The 18,181-nt window shown below is 40.4% G+C and overlaps 1 protein-coding gene across 2 annotated transcripts in view; it reads left to right on the forward strand.

The window, feature by feature from the left end:
• Dennd4c (DENN domain containing 4C) overlaps nt 1-18,181 on the forward strand; it is a 97,015-nt gene that overhangs the window by 5,560 nt on the left and 73,274 nt on the right. For both annotated transcript variants that reach the window (XM_087549041.1, NM_001427785.1), the window contains 3 exon segments: nt 8,754-9,078; nt 15,581-15,833; nt 17,881-17,950. In XM_087549041.1, coding sequence (XP_087405167.1) covers nt 8,771-9,078; nt 15,581-15,833; nt 17,881-17,950 — 631 coding nt within the window. In that variant the 5' untranslated portion in view covers nt 8,754-8,770.

An 18,181-nucleotide genomic window follows, 5' to 3' on the forward strand; every position in this document is an offset into this window, starting at 1 on the left:
GTAATTTGGTTTTTCCATGATCAATAGGAGACCATGGTTGCACTGTAGACTGTAACACAGTGGTAACCATGAGATATGTTGGAGGTGTGGGGCTCTTTACTTTTCAGATAAAAGACTTAGTTAACTGGCCTTAAGCTTTCTTCTCTCTTATAAAATAGTTTCCTTATTACATGACAGTTTCTTTTCTGAAAGACTATTCTCACCTGTAATCCCAGCATCTTCTTTAATTTTTAAAATTCTATGTGTATGGGTCTTTTGCCCGCATGTATATCCCCTGGACTGGAGTTATAGATGGACATGAGTTGCCATGTGGTTGCCAGGAATGAAACCCAGGTCCTTTGGAAAAGCAGTTGGTGCTCTTAAACTCTTAAACACAGAGCCCTCTTTCCAGCCTGTATGTTTTTCTTTTCTTTTTGAGACAGGGTCTCATTCTATAGGGTAGGCTAGCCTTAAACTTGCAAAAAAATTTTTTTTGCCTTAGCTTTCATACCTGGCTTGAAGCCTGGCTTTCAATTATTTGGAGAGTTCCTTTCCCCCTACAGACTGGGTCTCTCACTATGTAGTACTGGCTAGCCTGGCCTTCAACTTGCAGACTCTGTCTCTGGAGTGCTGAGATTAAAGATAAGGCTGTGTGTGTGTGTGTGTGTGTGTGTGTGTGTGTGTGTGTGTGTGTGTGTGTGTTTCCATGTCACTATTTTTTTTTTTTTTTTGGTTCTTTTTTTCGGAGCTGGGGACCGAACCCAGGGCCTTGCGCTTCCTAGGCAAGCGCTCTACCACTGAGCTAAATCCCCAACCCCTCCATGTCACTATTTTAAAACTTTTCCATGTGATTATGTATATGTGTTAAATGTGTTTACATGTGTGAAGCATGTTTACAGGTGTGCATGCAGGCATGTGAGTGTACATATGGAGGACTGAGGTTGATATCAGGGAATCTTCCTCAATTTTTCTTCCACTGATTTCTTTACAGGCAGGATCAACCCAAAAGCTCACCTAAGCTAGTCTCAGAAGCCCACTTATTCTGGGATTCCCATCTCTGCCTTCAGAGGTGGAATTATAGGAAAGCTATAGGCCCACTCAGAATTTACATGGGTTCTGGGGATTGAACTCTTGCTTGTGGGGCAAGAACTGCAATCACTGGGCCATCTCTGACACCCCACCCCTTTTAAATAAACATTTGTGTGGTGTGTGTGTGTGTGGTTGCCATGGTGCCTGTGTGGTGGTCAGAGGACAATTTGTAGGAATTGGTTTCTCCTACCATTTGAGGCCTGGAGACCAAGGTTGTCAGGTATATTGGTAAGTGCTTTTATCTACTGAGCCATCTGTTTTGATTTTTGAGACATGATCTTTCTTTGCAGTCCAGACTAGCCTGGAGTTCCATATTTATTAGTTCAGGCATCCTTAAATGCAAGATCCTCCTGTCCAGCATTTTGAGTGCTGAGTTCCAGGTATATTGTCTCTCACCAGACTAACATTTTATAGCTGCTGTAACAGTTTCTAGTGGACTTTTGCTCAGTGTTCTTTGAATGGAAAAGTAATTGTTGTGTTTTATTAAAAAAAAAAAAGTCCAGAATATGTTTTATAGAGCACAGTATGGTGAGGTGGGAAGGGTGCCTCAGTGTGCCCATGCTGAGGTATCCCTTTCCCCTGAGGTATGGTAGACAGGTATAGTGTGGAATAGAATTTATTTAGGGCATGGGAAGGGGAGTTGAAAAGGGAGTAGAGACAGAGAAAGATGGGTGGGGTCAGCCAGGAACACATGGAGAAGGGGGGTGATGAGGAGAGAAAGAAAAGGGGTCAGGGAGTGAGGAGTCCAACAGCTTCTTTTATTGCAAGCCAGGCCTATTTGGCTGTTGCCAGGTAACTGTTGGGCGGAGCCTAGAAGGAATGCCAACATAAATAAAAAAGGTTGTAACTGCTGCTAGGTATAGTGGAGGAGAAAGTTTATTATAGATAAAAAGGAGTGTGTAGCCAGAGACAGGGATATCTGGGGGAGTCCAGAGTGGACATGACTCTGAACCATGTGAGGAGAAGGTGAAGGGAAAGAGGGGAGGGGAAGGAGGGAAAAGAGGTGCAGCAATCAGGAGGCCCAAAAGTGAAGGGGTAACCAAAATGACTGGATTATATAGAAAGGGCCCCTGGAGGACAGTCCAGTATCTGGACTAGAGTTGAGGATAGGGGGCCAAGGTATGCTAGCCAGGAAGATCCTGTGTTAGGTAGGGACTAAGGGATGCAGAGAGAACCTGGTAGCCTGGTCCACTTTGATATGTTAAACAGGCCCTCAGCCCTTTGTCCCAGGTTTGAAACCTAACACTTAGTCTCCTTCTTTCTGGCTCACATCTGAATGTGTGATTAGAAAATGGCTATATTCTATCATTCCTTCTCCCCACCTGTACCACTTGACATTCTATTGTAAAAAGTCTTCTGACCTTCATTTTGTAGGAACAGAATGGGCTCATATTTAGAAAACTTAATGTATTATAATCTATTGCTACCATCCTTTGTCTTTTTGTATGCAGTTTACTCCTGAGTCATGCCCCAGTTTCTGCCACACATTTTGATTCAGAGATCATCCACAGTTTGAACTATGGGAGACTCATTAACCTAGTACTTGTGACTACTGACAGGACTCCATTAATCTTTAAAGTGCCTTTTGCCCTTTGCATGTGGCATTCTGGGTGTACCATACATTTTCCTTGATTCATTTCAGCCTTGTCATTTCTCTAAGGGACCCTGCCCCAGGGTGTTACTGTAGGGGGTGGCTTAGGTAATATTTGTTGTTTTTGGTGACACTACTTCTGCGAGTGTGGGCTTTTGTTTGTTTTTGTATTTTGCTTTGGTTTTTCATTTTTTAAAAAAAATTTATTCATTTAATTTATGAGTGCTCTGCTGCATATGCATCTACCTGCCTGAAAAGGGCCTCAGATCCACCTGTAGATTGTTGTGAGCCACCATGTGGTTGCTGGGAATTGAACTCATGACCTCTGGAAGAGTAGCCAGTGCTCTTAACTGCTGAGCCATGTCTCCAGCCCCCTGGTTATTGAATTTTCAATACAGGGTTTTTCTGTAGCTTTGACTGTCCTGGAACTCACTCTGTAGACCTTCAACCTCAGAGATCCAGCTCCTTCTGCTTCCCTGGAATTAAAGAAGTAAGCCACCCTCTTCTGGCTCTGAGTGTGTTCTTAACCAGTCAGAACTAGGAAGGACACCCATATACACAGTTTTTTCTTTTGGTTCTTTTTTTCGGAGCTGGGGACCGAACCCAGGGCCTTGCGCTTCCTAGGTAAGCGCTCTACCACTGAGCTAAATCCCCAGCCCCCATATACACAGTTTTTAAAAAATTTTCATCTTATGTGTATATGCATTTGGCTATGTAAATATGAATGCAGGTACCCACAGAGGCCATGAAAGGATATTGGATTTCCTGGAGCTAAAGTTATAGGTGGTTGTGAACTTACTCACGTGGGTTCTGGGAACTGGACTCAGTTCTCTGGAAAAGCAACAAGCACTTTCAGTCTTACTAATACTGCAACCCTTTAATACAGTACTCATGTTATGGTGACCTCAAGCATAAAATTATTTTTGTATCCCCTTTTTTTTTAAAGATTTATTTATTTTAATGTATAATGTACACTGTTGATATCTTCAGACACACCAGAAGAGGGCATCTGATCCCCTTACAGATGGTTGTGAGCCACCGTGTGTTGCTGGGATTTGAACTCAGGACCTCTGGAAGAGCCGTCAGTGCTCTTAACCACTGAGCCATCTCTCCAGCCCTTGTATCCCCTTCTTAACTGTAATTTTGCTACTATTATGAATCATAATGTAAGTATCTAACACGTGACCCCCAAAGGGGGTCTAGTACCTGTTAATAGTTGTGAGACCAGTTGGCTTCTATTCCCCAGTTGGCTTCTACATCTCCAGCTCTCCTCTCTTTCTCTCTAGTGCTGGGATCACAGGCATGTTGGCCCATCCTTGGCTCTGTGGAACATCATGGTTTGAACAGGAGCCTCTTTTCTATTAGCAGCCCTTCTGCATTTCTCTTGAGTCCCTGCCTGCCTGAGTCTGCCATTCATCCACTTCTGCTTCTATATCCACTTTTGCTGCTGTTCTGAGCATTTTACTGAAATAGAACCATATCGCATATGTTTTCTGTGGCTAGATGATTCCAGTTAGTGGAGTGTTTTCAAGCATCATCTTTGTGGAAGCGTGTGTTGGTACTTTATTCCTTATTGTTGAATGGCACTCAATTGTGTAAATAAATATATGGTACCAATTGATGGGCATGTAGACTGTTTTTATTGCTGTTGACAATACTGTCCACATACATACATAATAAATTAATAAAACTTATATATTTAAATTATTGGAGCAGGGATATTGACTCATTTGTTAAAGTGTTTCCTGTGCAAGCAAGAGTACTTGATTCCTAGCACCCACATAAAAAGCCATGTGTGACATTGTGCTCCCATAATCCCAACACTGAGAAGATAAGGAGACAGGAGGATCCCTGCATCTTGCTGGCCAATCTATTGAATTGGTGAACTCTAGGTTCAGTGGCAAACCTTGGCTCAAAAATAAGACAGAAAAACACTTGAGGAAGATACCCAGGATCTACCTATGGCCATCACAGGCTTGTGTTCACAAAGTCATGGGCACGTCCTTTTCCTTCAATAAAAAAATTAAAGAAAATCAAATTTTAACTTTATCTAGTGATGCTGTAGATTGAACTCAGAACTCCCTAGAAAAGTGACCTATCACTGAGATATGTACTCAACCTTAAAATTATAATTTTTTAAATAATTTTAGGTTTGTAGAAAAGTTGAAAAGATTGTATGAATTTTTGTATTTTTCTTCTAATAACATTTTACGCTACTATTTGGATGTGGTAGCTCACAATTCAGATCCCAGCACTGTTGAGGCAGAGGCAGGAGGATTGCCATGTTTTCCATACCAGACTGGGCACATAGTGAGTGGCAAAGTGAGACCTTGTCTCAAAAAACAGATTTCTTCAAGATGAAACATTTTGCATAATTGAAAATGAACATTGTGCAAAAATGAAACGATGCATAATTATCCTACTAATGAGCTTAATGTCCATACATACTTTGGTTTTATATCAATACATGTTTATTTAAGTTTTCCTTAAAATTTTTCATGTTTTTATTTGCATATATTATTTATGCATAATAATATGTTTAATTATGACATCCTCATACATGCATGTAGTGTAATGTAATCCTATTCATCCCTTACTCTCTTGTTTCCCTACTATTCTCCATCTCCATCTGCTCCCATCTTTTTTGTGACCTAATAAGTTTAATTAGGGTTGTTTACAGGGGCATAGGGAACAGGTTATTTATAGGAACAACATTGAAGAAAATGTCTCTCTTCGTCTAAGAACTGTTAACTGTCTATAGTTCCCATGGAGTGGGTGGTACCTTATAACTCCCTCATCCTTCCACATAGGATGTTAATGGATGTCGTCTTGTTCAGGAAATCATTTCTGCTGAGGCTTCATATCAAGTTTTACCTGGGTGATAGACTTTCACAGCATTCCATCCCAAACTTTGTCTCTTAGTTTCTTTCTACTCTCTTTTCTGCTGTTCCTTGAGCCTTGGTGTGGGTTATATAGATAGCCTGTTCATTAAATATCCAAACATTCAGCAGGTGCTTGGTTTCAGTTTGCTTGGATTTCTTGAGACAGAACCTTGCTACTTAACATAGGCTGGCCTGACATCGTCCTGTCTCAGCTTCCTGAGTGCTGGGATTATGGGCCAGGCTAGTGCCACCACACCTAGCTTAATATGCTGTTTAAGGGCATGAAATTGCCTTAGCATACATGTGCATTCACACTGTTGCTTCTGATTTCATTCTAGTGTATTGAATCTTGTCTTCACACTTTCCAAATTTGTATTCTTTTCTTACAGCAGGAATTCTGACAAGCGTACTGATAGACGTAAGCACAGAATAATTTCAAAATTGTCACACCCATACCACCATGAGGAAGAACCTTTCTAAAAACACAAAACAGTAAGGGTCAAAATTTCTTTTTCAGTTCTTGTCAAAGTACTCTTTCACTGGGAATAATTGATTTTTTTTTTAAAAATAAACTTTATATATATAAACTTTTTAATATATATAAAACCTTGCCAAAAATGAATACACACACACATCAAAATTAACCAGACCCAAAGTTGTTCTTTTTAAATTTTCCAACATGTGTCATACTCTCAGATACTTAGGTGCGTTGGCTTATTTACCTTAAGGTAAAGCTAATGGCCGCCTCCTCTTCTGCCTCTTTCCTCTTTCCTTTATGGAATCTCCTGCAGCCCAGGCTGGCTCCAGAATCCCTCCATTAGGTTGGCCACGAATTCCTGATCTTTCTACTGCAACCTCCCAAGTTCTGGGATTTTGCCACCCACCTCCACCCCTACATCCTTTGTTTGAGACAATGTCTCACTGGCTGGTTTAGAACTCACTGTGAAGACCAGGCCAGCCTCAAGCTCCTGGTGAACTTCTCTGTCTGCCACCACACCTGGCCAATTTGACTTTGTATAACATTCAAAAATGGAAGTTGTAGTTTTCCCAAGTGGATCAGGCAGTTAACAACTGGATTTACCCTATTAGTGGCTGCCTGCATCTTCTTCTACTTTCCAGGTCTTAATTATCCTGCCTGGCTTTCTCTTTTCTTTCTTCCCCCCTCCCACCCTTCCCCTCCCTCCTTTCCCTCCTCTCACTCCCCTCAATCCCCTCACTCCTCTGGCCCTAGCTCCCTTGAGATAGGACCTCAGTCAGTAGCCTTTGCTGACCTGGAAACTCACCATCTAGCCTAGGCCTGGAACTTGCTTTAATCCTCCTGTTTTAGCCTTCTGTAGGCTGGCCTAAATACTTTTAAGCACTTGTGTTTGCAGCCTCTCTTTAGGTCACTCTTGTGTAAAACTTTGAGCCACATACACAACAGTGGAGAATATCATTGTTCTGTCAGCTGATTTTATTCAAAATGACTTCAGTGTTACAGTTCTTTGGCTTAAGTGGTATAGCTGATCTTGATAGAGCTGTCTAAAGGAAACCACTAACCCCTTCTTTTGCATTGTTTAAATGTAGCCAATGTTTAAATGTAGCCATTCCAAAGAGAGGCCAGTCAGGAATATGTGGGGATTGTGGGGTGATGAGGAGATGGAGATACACTTTAAAAAGAAAAGCTTTGTTAAAGCTAAGCATGATGATTTATACCTGAAATCCCTTCAGCAGAATGACTAATGAGAGTTTGAATTCTAGCTAGTGTGGGTTTCAGAGTGAGACCCTGTCTTTAAAAAACAAACAGAAAGAAAAGCTTTTGCTACACAGAGTTGCTCAAGGTTTAGAGCAGAGAGTCATGAAACACTATTTGTGGGATTATAAATTGGTACAAACATGGGAATTAATTAGGGAAATTACTCAATATTAAAAATAGAACCACTATATGGTCTGGCAATCAAATGTCTAGTTATTTAACCAGAGTAAAATTTCTTTCTTGAGGTGATACCTGTACCCTCAAGCTCATTTCAGCATTGTGATAGCAGCAGGGTACAGAAATAACTTAGTGTTATTAAGTAGATGGACGAATAAAAAATGTCAGGTACACATACACACAGAGCTAGTCTTCAGCCATAAAGTACATGCAGTATGAAGTGGTCATGGTAAAGAGAGTTAAATGTCTAGTGTCTGGGCATTTCAGAGGGTGAGGCCAAAGGGTAAAAGGATTGCTGTGTCTGAGTCCCATTCCTCTGCTGCCCCCACTGGGGAAAAAATAAAGCTAAACAAATAAATAGAGGATTGGAGAGATACCTCAGCAGTTAAGAGCATTGGCTTTTCTTTCAGAGGACCTGGATTCGGTTCCCAGACCTTGTTCTCAAAAAAACCCATATACATACATACATACACACACACAAAACATACACACATACATACATACACACACACACATACAAAAAACACACACACACTCACTCACACACACTAATAAGAACAATAATACAAATGCCATCATATCCTTTTGGGGGTGCTCTGGTTGCTTCTACTTATTAATTTCACATCATTTTATTATTCATCCATAGATCAACATTGCATAAATCTTTACTGAATAGTAGTATGTATATGTGCATATATGATTGAATAGTTGTGTGTGTGTGTGTGTGTGTGTGTGTGTGTGTGTGTACACGCGCTTGCGCACGTGTCACATTGTGAATGTAAGGGTCAGAGGACAGATTGCAGGGGTGCTAGTTCTGTCCTTTTGTGGGTTTCAGGTATCAAGCTGAGGTCATTAGATTTTTGAGGCACATATTTTACCCCTCAAGTCACCCCAATGCCCCCCTTTTTCAGGTTTTGAAACAGGATCTCACTGTGTAGTACTGGTCTCAAACTCAAAATCCTCCTGCTTTATCTTTCCAAGTGCTGGGATTGCACCATACTCAGCTGATGATCTTAAAGGAAGAACTGTAGGTATATGAAATGAATATAGTGGTGTTGCAAATGTACTAGATTTTGGTGTAGATAAAAGCTGACAAGAGGGGTTGGGGATTTTAGCTCAGTGGTTTGGTCCCCAGCTCCGAGGGAATAAAAAGCTGACAAAAATGGTAAAATGTTCTACAGAATGAAGTTTGATTACAAATTTGAGAAATGTGGTAGCTGATTATTCCTAACTCAAGAATATCTTAATTTTGATCAGTATAAAGTATTTCCAACCAATGATACATTTTCTTCTCTTTTAGGAAATAGAACAGCCATCATGATAGAAGACAAAGGACCAAGAGTGACAGACTACTTTGTTGTGGCAGGTCTCACTGATACATCCACTCTTTTGGATCAAGAAATAAATCGTATAGATACAAATAAATCAATTGGCCCTAAAGCTCCAATCACAGACATTGCTGTTATTATCAAATCAGCTGGGGAAACTGTACCTGAAGGTTACACCTGTGTTGAAGCCACTCCATCAGCACTCCAAGCAAACTTGAATTATGGAAGTCTAAAAAGCCCAGAGCTTTTCCTGTGTTATAGGAGGGGGAGAGATAAACCACCCCTGACAGATATTGGGTATGATCACTTTCTTTTGCTATGGTAAAGGGAATTAAATTTATTTAAAGGTTAAAAAAAGGTACATAGTAGAAATTAGAAGTTTCTGATAGTTATTATTTTTATTTCAAGATTAAGTTTAAAGATATATTGTATATCTAAATGTATTCTTAATTAGATATAAAACATGAGGAGTTATGATTATGGGCATTGTGTTTTTAAGAGATAAGTGTTGAATGATGAATGACTATAAACATGAACATCTTTAGGAAAGAACATTCCTTTTTAAAATACATATTTGGAAGTCAAGTGGTGGCTCATGCCTGTATCCGAGCACTTGGGAGATTGAAGCAGGAAGATTTAAAAATTGAGTTCATCTTTGTCTGTATAACATGTTCAAGACCAACCTAGGCTATATGAGATCCTATCTCAAATATTGGGGTTGGGGATAGTCTTTTCTTCTTTCTCCCTGGAGATGGGCCTGCTTTGCTTAACATATAAGTGTTTGGGTTCAATTCCCAGCACTGCTTAAAAAAAGAGCTAGGCAGTAATGGTGTACTCAGCACTCCCAGTACTCAGGAGGCAGAGGCAAATGGATCTCTGAGGTCCAGGCCAGCCAGGTCTACAGAGTGAGTTCTAGGACAGTCAAGGCTGTGATGAAAAACACAACCAACCAACCAACCAACCAACCAACCAACCAACCAACCAACCAAGAAAACCAAAACAACTTTTTTTAGTAGTAGTTGTGAGTGGCTGAGAGATGGCTTTGTAGTTAAGAGCACTGGTTGACTTTTTGGAGGACCTGGGTTCAATTCCCATAACTCATATTGCAGCTCGCAACTGTCTGTAAATCTATGGGATTTGACACCCTTATATAGACATAAATAAAAATAAATCATTAAAAAAAAATCAGTAGTTGTAAAGTAGTTTGTTAATTGTCCCTTAAGATTTCTTCTTTGTAATTGATGCAAAGACTTTTAATTTCAAAATTTGTATTGATATTTTTCTTTGAAAATGATGTTACTTTTATAATCCCCTGATGATTTACTATGTGTGGATGCTATATTGAAGTGTCATGTTTATTATAACTACTGCTATAAAAACTGATGGTAGAACTGGGAGTCATAGAGATACACGCCTGTGATCTTGGCAGGATCAGTAATCAAGGCTGTTTGGCTATATGTCTAGTTTGATAGATTTCTTGAAAGCCTGTCTTAGAACCATCCCCATCTCTAACACACAGACACATAGACACATACAGACACAGACACACATACAGACACACACACACACACACACACACACACACACACAAGTATTGTGGTTTCCACCATTTGCATGTCTATTTTTGAATGTCTGTTTACATTCTTTGCCTACTTTAAAAAACAGGGATGGGCTGGAGAGATGGCTCAGTGGTTAAGAGCACTGACTGCTCTTCCAGAGGTCCTGAGTTCAAATCCCATCAACCACATGGTGGCTCACAACCATCTGTAATGAGATCTGATGCCCTCTTCTGGTGTGTCTGAAGACAGCTATGGTGTGCTTATATATAATAAATAAATCTTTAAAACAAAACAAAACAAAACAGGGACATTTCATTTTAAGCATTTTTTAAAATAGTACTTACTTGGTTTCTGGAGACATGGTCTAGTTGCACAGCCCAGTCTGCTCTAGAGCTTTCAGTCCTGCTTAGCTGTCCTGAGTCCAGGCAAAAACCAGTTTAGTTGAAAACATTTTTGTCTTGAAACAGGCACTGAAAGGGTAACAGAGTTCTCTCATGTCCTTAACCAAGCTTTGTGCCTTTTTTGTTTTTTTAGAAATTTATTTATTATATATACTATAGCTGTCTTCAGATACACCAGAAGAGGGCATCAGATCTCCTTACAGATGGTTGTGAGCCACCATGTGGTTGCTGGGAATTTAACTCATGACCTCTGGAAGAGCAGTCAGGTGCTCTTAACCGCTGAGCCATCTCTCCAGCGCCGCTTTGTGCCTTTTTATTTTATATATTTTGTAAATTTTTACCTATTTTTAAAAATATTTATTATTTATTTCATGTGTAAGGGTGTTTCATGTTATATATGTCTATACACTATGTGTAATCCAACCTGAGTCTTCTGGAAGAGCAGCCGAGCTCTTAACTACTGAGCCATCTCTCCAGCCCAACTTGACTCATTTTTTTTTTTTTTTTTATTAACTTGAGTATTTCTTATTTACATTTCGAGTGTTATTCCCTTTCCCGGTTTCCGGGCCAACATCCCCCTAATCCCTCCCCCTCCCCTCCCTTATGGGTGTTCCCCTCCCCATCCTTCCTCCATTGCTGCCCTCCCCCCAACAATCTAGTTCACTGGGGGTTCAGTCTTAGCAGGACCCAGGGCTTCCCCTTCCACTGGTGCTCTTACTAGGATATTCATTGCTACCTATGAGGTCAGAGTCCAGGGTCAGTCCATGTATAGTCTTTAGGTAGTGGCTTAGTCCCTGGAAGCTCTGGTTGCTTGGCGTTGTTGTACCTATGGGGTCTCGAGCTCTTCCAGTTCTTTCTCTGATTCCTTCAACGGGGATCCCGTTCTCAGTTTAGTGGTTTGCTGCTGGCATTCGCCTCTGTGTTTGCTTTATTCTGGCTGTGTCTCTCAGGAGCGATCTACATCCGGCTCCTGTCGGTCTGCACTTCTTTGCTTCATCCATCTTGTCTAATTGGGTGGCTGTATATGTATGGGCCACATGTGGGGCAGGCTCTGAATGGGTGTTCCTTCAGTCTCTGTTTTAATCTTTGCCTCTCCCTTCCCTGCCAAGGGTATTCTTGTTCCCCTTTAAAAGAAGGAGTGAAGCATTCACATTTTGATCATCCGTCTTGAGTTTCATTTGTTCTAGGCATCTAGGGTAATTCAAGCATTTGGGCTAATAGCCACTTATCAATGAGTGCATACCATGTGTGCTTTTCTGTGATTGGGTTATCTCACTCAGGATGATATTTTCCAGTTCCAACCATTTGCCTACGAATTTCATAAAGTCATTGTTTTTGATAGCTGAGTAATATTCCATTGTGTAGATGTACCACATTTTCTGTATCCATTCCTCTGTTGAAGGGCATCTGGGTTCTTTCCAGCTTCTGGCTATTATAAATAAGGCTGCGATGAACATAGTGGAGCACGTGTCTTTTTTATATGTTGGGGCATCTTTTGGGTATATGCCCAAGAGAGGTATAGCTGGATCCTCAGGCAGTTCAATGTCCAATTTTCTGAGGAACCTCCAGACTGATTTCCAGAATGGTTGTACAAGTCTGCAATCCCACCAACAATGGAGGAGTGTTCCTCTTTCTCCGCATCCTCGCCAGCATCTGCTGTCACCTGAGTTTTTTTTTTTTTTTTTTTTTTTTGTTCTTTTTTTTTCGGAGCTGGGGACCGAACCCAGGGCCTTGCGCTTCCTAGGTAAGCGCTCTACCACTGAGCTAAATCCCCAGCCCCCGTCACCTGAGTTTTTGATCTTAGCCATTTTCACTGGTGTGAGGTGAAATCTCAGGGTTGTTTTGATTTGCATTTCCCTTATGACTAAAGATGTTGAACATTTCTTTAGGTGTTTCTCAGCCATTCGGCATTCCTCAGCTGTGAATTCTTTGTTTAGCTCTGAACCCCATTTTTTAATAGGGTTATTTGTCTCCCTGCGGTCTAACTTCTTGAGTTCTTTGTATATTTTGGATATAAGGCCTCTATCTGTTGTAGGATTGGTAAAGATCTTTTCCCAATCTGTTGGTTGCCGTTTTGTCCTAACCACAGTGTCCTTTGCCTTACAGAAGCTTTGCAGTTTTATGAGATCCCATTTGTTGATTCTTGATCTTAGAGCGTAAGCCATTGGTGTTTTGTTCAGGAAATTTTTTCCAGTGCCCATGTGTTCCAGATGCTTCCCTAGTTTTTCTTTTATTAGTTTGAGTGTGTCTGGTTTGATGTGGAGGTCCTTGATCCACTTGGACTTAAGCTTTGTACAGGGTGATAAGCATGGATCGATCTGCATTCTTCTACATGTTGACCTCCAGTTGAACCAGCACCATTTGCTGAAAATGCTATCTTTTTTCCATTTGATGGTTTTGGCTCCTTTGTCAAAAATCAAGTGCCCATAGGTGTGTGGGTTCATTTCTGGGTCTTCAATTCTGCTCCATTGGTCTATCTGTCTGTCTCTGTACCAATACCATGCAGTTTTTATCACTATTGCTCTGTAATACTGCTTGAGTTCAGGGATAGTGATTCCCCCTGAAGTCCTTTTATTGTTGAGGATAGTTTTAGCTATCCTGGGTTTTTTGTTATTCCAGATGAATTTGCAAATTGTTCTGTCTAACTCTCTGAAGAATTGGATTGGTATTTTGATGGGGATTGCATTGAATCTGTAGATCGCTTTTGGTAAAATGGCCATTTTTACTATATTAATCCTGCCAATCCATGAGCATGGGAGATCTTTCCATCTTCTGAGGTCTTCTTCAATTTCTTTCTTCAGAGTCTTGAAGTTCTTATTGTACAGATCTTTTACTTGCTTGGTTAAAGTCACACCGAGGTACTTTATATTATTTGGGTTTATTATGAAGGGTGTCGTTTCCCTAATTTCTTTCTTGGCTTGTTTCTCTTTTGTGTAGAGGAAGGCTACTGATTTATTTGAGTTAATTTTATACCCAGCCACTTTGCTGAAGTTGTTTATCAGCTTTAGTAGTTCTCTGGTGGAACTTTTGCGATCACTTAAATATACTATCATATCATCTGCAAATAGTGATATTTTGACTTCTTCTTTTTCGATCTGTATCCCCTTGACCTCCTTTTGTTGTCTGATTGCTCTGGCTAGAACTTCAAGAACTATATTGAATAAGTAGGGAGAGAGTGGGCAGCCTTGTCTAGTTCCTGATTTTAGTGGGATTGCTTCAAGTTTCTCTCCATTTAGTTTAATGTTAGCAACTGGTTTGCTGTATATGGCTTTTGCTATGTTCAGGTATGGGCCTTGAATTCCTATTCTTTCCAGGACTTTTATCATGAAGGGGTGTTGAATTTTGTCAAATGCTTTCTCAGCATCTAATGAAATGATCATGTGGTTTAGTTCTTTCAGTTTGTTTATATAATGGATCACGTTGATGGTTTTCCGTATATTAAACCATCCCTGCATGCCTGGGATGAAGCCTACTTGATCATGGTGGATGATTGTTTTGATGTGCTCTTGGATTCGGTTTGCCAGAATTTTGTTGAGTATTTTTGCGTCGATATTCATGAGGGAAATTGGTCTGAAGTTCTCTTTCTTTGTTGGGTCTTTGTGTGGTTTAGGTATAAGAGTAATTGTGGCTTCATAGAAGGAATTCGGTAGTGCTCCATCTGTTTCAGTTTTGTGGAATAGTTTGGATAATATTGGTATGAGGTCTTCTATGAAGGTCTGATTGACTCATGTTTTTGAGACACGGTCTTAACGATGTAGCTCTGACTGACCTGGAACTCAGACAGACATTATGTAGAAATCTATTTGCCGCTTGCCCCTGAGTTCTGGGAGGAAAGGTGTGTACCACCACACCTAGCCCCGTTTATTTTCCTGAGGCAGTTTAATTATACTCCCTGCAGTCTCGGCATCATAATTGCAGGACATGGTGTGTGCTACCATGTCCGGTTGTGTGTACATTTACAAATTGTATTATTTACTTGCAGACTTTTTTCACATTTTGTATAATTTTTTACTTATTCTTTTTGACATTACATTTTAAAAATCATTTTCTGTGTGTGCAAATGTGTGTGTGTGGGTACATGTGGAGTTTAGCCTACAAGAGTCCTTTCTCTGCTTTCACCATGTGGGTCTCAGCGATCAGAGCTAAGGTCGGGCTGGGCAGTAAGTGCCCTTACCTAGTGAGCCACCTCTCAAGCCAGAGAGGTCTGGCGCTTGTTTGTTTTGATCCAGGGTTTCACTCTGTAGCCTAGGCGGACCTGGAATTGGCTGTGTATTCAAGGCAGGCCTTGGACTTTGTCAGTGGTGTGCCTCAGTGGGGTTGCTTGGCACGGTTTCCTTACTTGATAGTATTTACTGAGTGTATGGTTTTGTTGTTGTTTGCCTTCTTTCCCTGTCTGGCCTGGAACTTGTATAGACCAGGCTGACCTTGAACTAAGGGAGATCCTCATGCCTCTGGCTCCCTAGTAAATGGAACTCATTCAGTCTAAGGATTTTTAAAGGTAAAAGTGTGACAAGAATTAGGAGGGATGTTTTTCTAAAACCAGCTTAATACTCTAGAAATTTTAGAGCCTGACCAGAGGATGTCTGTAGTATTCCCATTCCTTTCTTATGTGTCCTGTCATAAAAAGTTGAATTGCTCAATCCAAATTTTGCCTCTTAAATCATGTTTAAGATTTTAAAAATTAATGCAGAGAAGAATAATTTCTAAAATAATACTTTAAGTTATGGTTTCTAGTTGAAGTTTGGAGAGCAACAGGAATGGCTAAGCTTTGTTTGCTCATTTCAAGAAGAAATGGCCTTAACTTAAAACCTTTCTCTTCCTTTCTTCCCTGCCATACAGAGTGCTATATGAAGGGAAAGAAAGGCTTATTCCAGGATGTGAAGTGATCCAAGCCACGCCATATGGCCGCTGTGCCAATGTCAACAATAGTTCAACTACTTCTCAGAGAATCTTTATCACCTATCGAAGGGCTCCTCCAGTGCGGTCCCAGAATTCCTTGGCTGTAACTGATATCTGTGTTATTATAACCAGTAAAGGAGAAACCCCTCCTCATACTTTCTGCAAAGTTGATAAAAACTTAAACTGTGGCATGGTAAGAACAAAGTTGTTTCCTTTTCAAAGTTTTGTTTGGAAATAAGCCAAAAAAGCTTAATTCTGGGTTCATAGTATATTTTCATATTTATATGATTCTTGTTTATATTTTTATGTCTCCATTTTTTAAAATTAAAAAACTCGTGGAGCCTGGGGATCAAGCCAGGGCCTTGTGCACACTAGACCAGCTCTCTTGTTATGGAGTACTAGCTGTGTCTTTCTAATGTGCACCAATCATGAATCTTTTTTTTTTTTTTTTTTTTTTTGGTTCTTTTTTTCAGAGCTGGGGACCGAACCCAGGGCCTTGCGCTTCCTAGGCAAGCGCTCTACCACTGAGCTAAATCCCCAACCCCACCAATCATGAATCTTAATGTTCTGGTGACACAGAGAAAGTATAATTTCAGCTTGGGATTTTATATATGTCTGTATTTTAGTATTTTCTGTTATATCAATACAGAGATTTATTGGCTTTCAAGTAGCTTTAAGGACAGTTGCAGATAGATTGAGTGGCAACTCTCCTTACATTGTGGTTTTACTTTTTGACAGGGCTAGTAAAATTCAGACATGACTATAATCCCAGCACTGAGGTATATGCAGAAGAGTCAGGAGTTCAAAGCCAACTTTGATGGAATAGAGCATTCCTTAGCCGATCTGGGTTACAAAAGTCAGACCTACCTCAAATAAGCACACAGAGTGGTGAAGAAGGGAATTGGGCATATGCATTTGAATTATAGTTTCATAAGACTAAGACATCATTGGGTTAGATTTACTGTAAAGGTCAATGGTGATTTTCATACCCATAACTGTTAGTGGAGGTGATAACCTCATAGTCTAGGGGATTCAGGTTTTCCTGTTTTGGGCTTTAGTGTCCATTCTTCTCTATGTGGCTTCTTTCAAGTACTAGTAGGCTCTGAATGATTACAAAACTGTACACTTTTTATTTAAAAAGCTACCCCCCCACCCCCGTGCATGTGTGTGTTGCCTTGCATAAGTGCACATGGAGGACAGGAGATCACTTTTGGGAGTTGAGTCTCTTATTTCCAGCATGTGGCTCCCGGAAGATTAAACTCAGTTGTCAGGCTCAACAGTGAGCACCTTTGTCCACTGAGCCATCTTCCCACTGGCCTCATCAACTCTAAACTTTTTGAAATTGTCTTTTAAAAAAACCAACAAAAACCAAAAAACCAGCTTGTTTCTTTCTAATTAGTATTGTCAACCATATTTTTACATTATTCCATATATTCTGTTTAGTAAATAGTATTTTTATTTATTTATTTTTGGGTGCTGGCATTGAACTCTACCACTGAGCAACATTTCTACCCTTATAAATGTAGGTTTTAGTTTAAGAATATTTATTATTGTTGCTGTTGTTGAGTTAAGAGTCTCACATATGCCATTCCAGGCTGGTTTGGAAATGGTTATGTAGGTAAAGAAGACCTTGAACTCCTGTCTCCACTTCCCCCCAGTGCCAAGATAGCATGTATGCACCACCAAGCCCAATTTTATGTGGCACTGGGGATCAAACTCAGGGTTTCACACATACTAGGCAGGTATTTATTATTAACTAGGACACACAGCTCTTCCCTGCCCTTCCTGCTCCCAACAGCACACACACACAAACACACACACACACACACACACACACACACACACACACACACACACACACACACACACACGGTTTCTCTGTTTGGCTCTGGCTGACCCTTGCCTTGCTCTGTAGACCAGACTGGCCTCAAAACTCCTAGGCATCCTCTTGCCTCTGCCTCCAGAATGCTGGGATTAAAGGCGAGCACAACCGTTGCTCTTTTTGTTTGTTGTCAAAGACAGGAGCTGTGCATTTTGTAACCCAGGGTGGCCTCAGATTACTGTCCTCTGCTTCCTCATTCTAAATGCTGGAATTACAGGCAGGTATTGCCTCTCCTGACTCACTACCAGTGAAAATGATTTCTGTGGATGAATATCAAAATCTAAATGACATTAGAGAGCATCAATTCTGCCCTTTTCACTTTTTGGTAGTTTTTTGAAAACCTATTTATCTTTTCCAGTGGGGTTCCAATGTGTTTCTGTGTTACAAGAAGTCTGTTCCTGCTTCAAATGCAATAGCATACAAGGCTGGTAAGTGAACTGAAGATCTGTCCCAATTGAACAAACTGGTGGGTGCTGTATACATTGGGCTGGCTAGAAGAGACAAAATATGTTCTGTAATATACTTTGTAGAATTGATTTATTAGTTATCTATAATTTTAGCATGTAAATGCTGACGTTTTCTTATTATATGCTGTACGATTACTAATACCACCCTCTATATGTTGTTAAATTTAAACTTTTGTCCAAGCAAGTATTTGA

Source organism: Rattus norvegicus, chromosome 5, assembly GCF_021556685.1.
Source record: "Rattus norvegicus strain SHRSP/BbbUtx chromosome 5, alternate assembly SHRSP_T2T, whole genome shotgun sequence".
Lineage (NCBI taxonomy): Eukaryota > Metazoa > Chordata > Mammalia > Rodentia > Muridae > Rattus > Rattus norvegicus.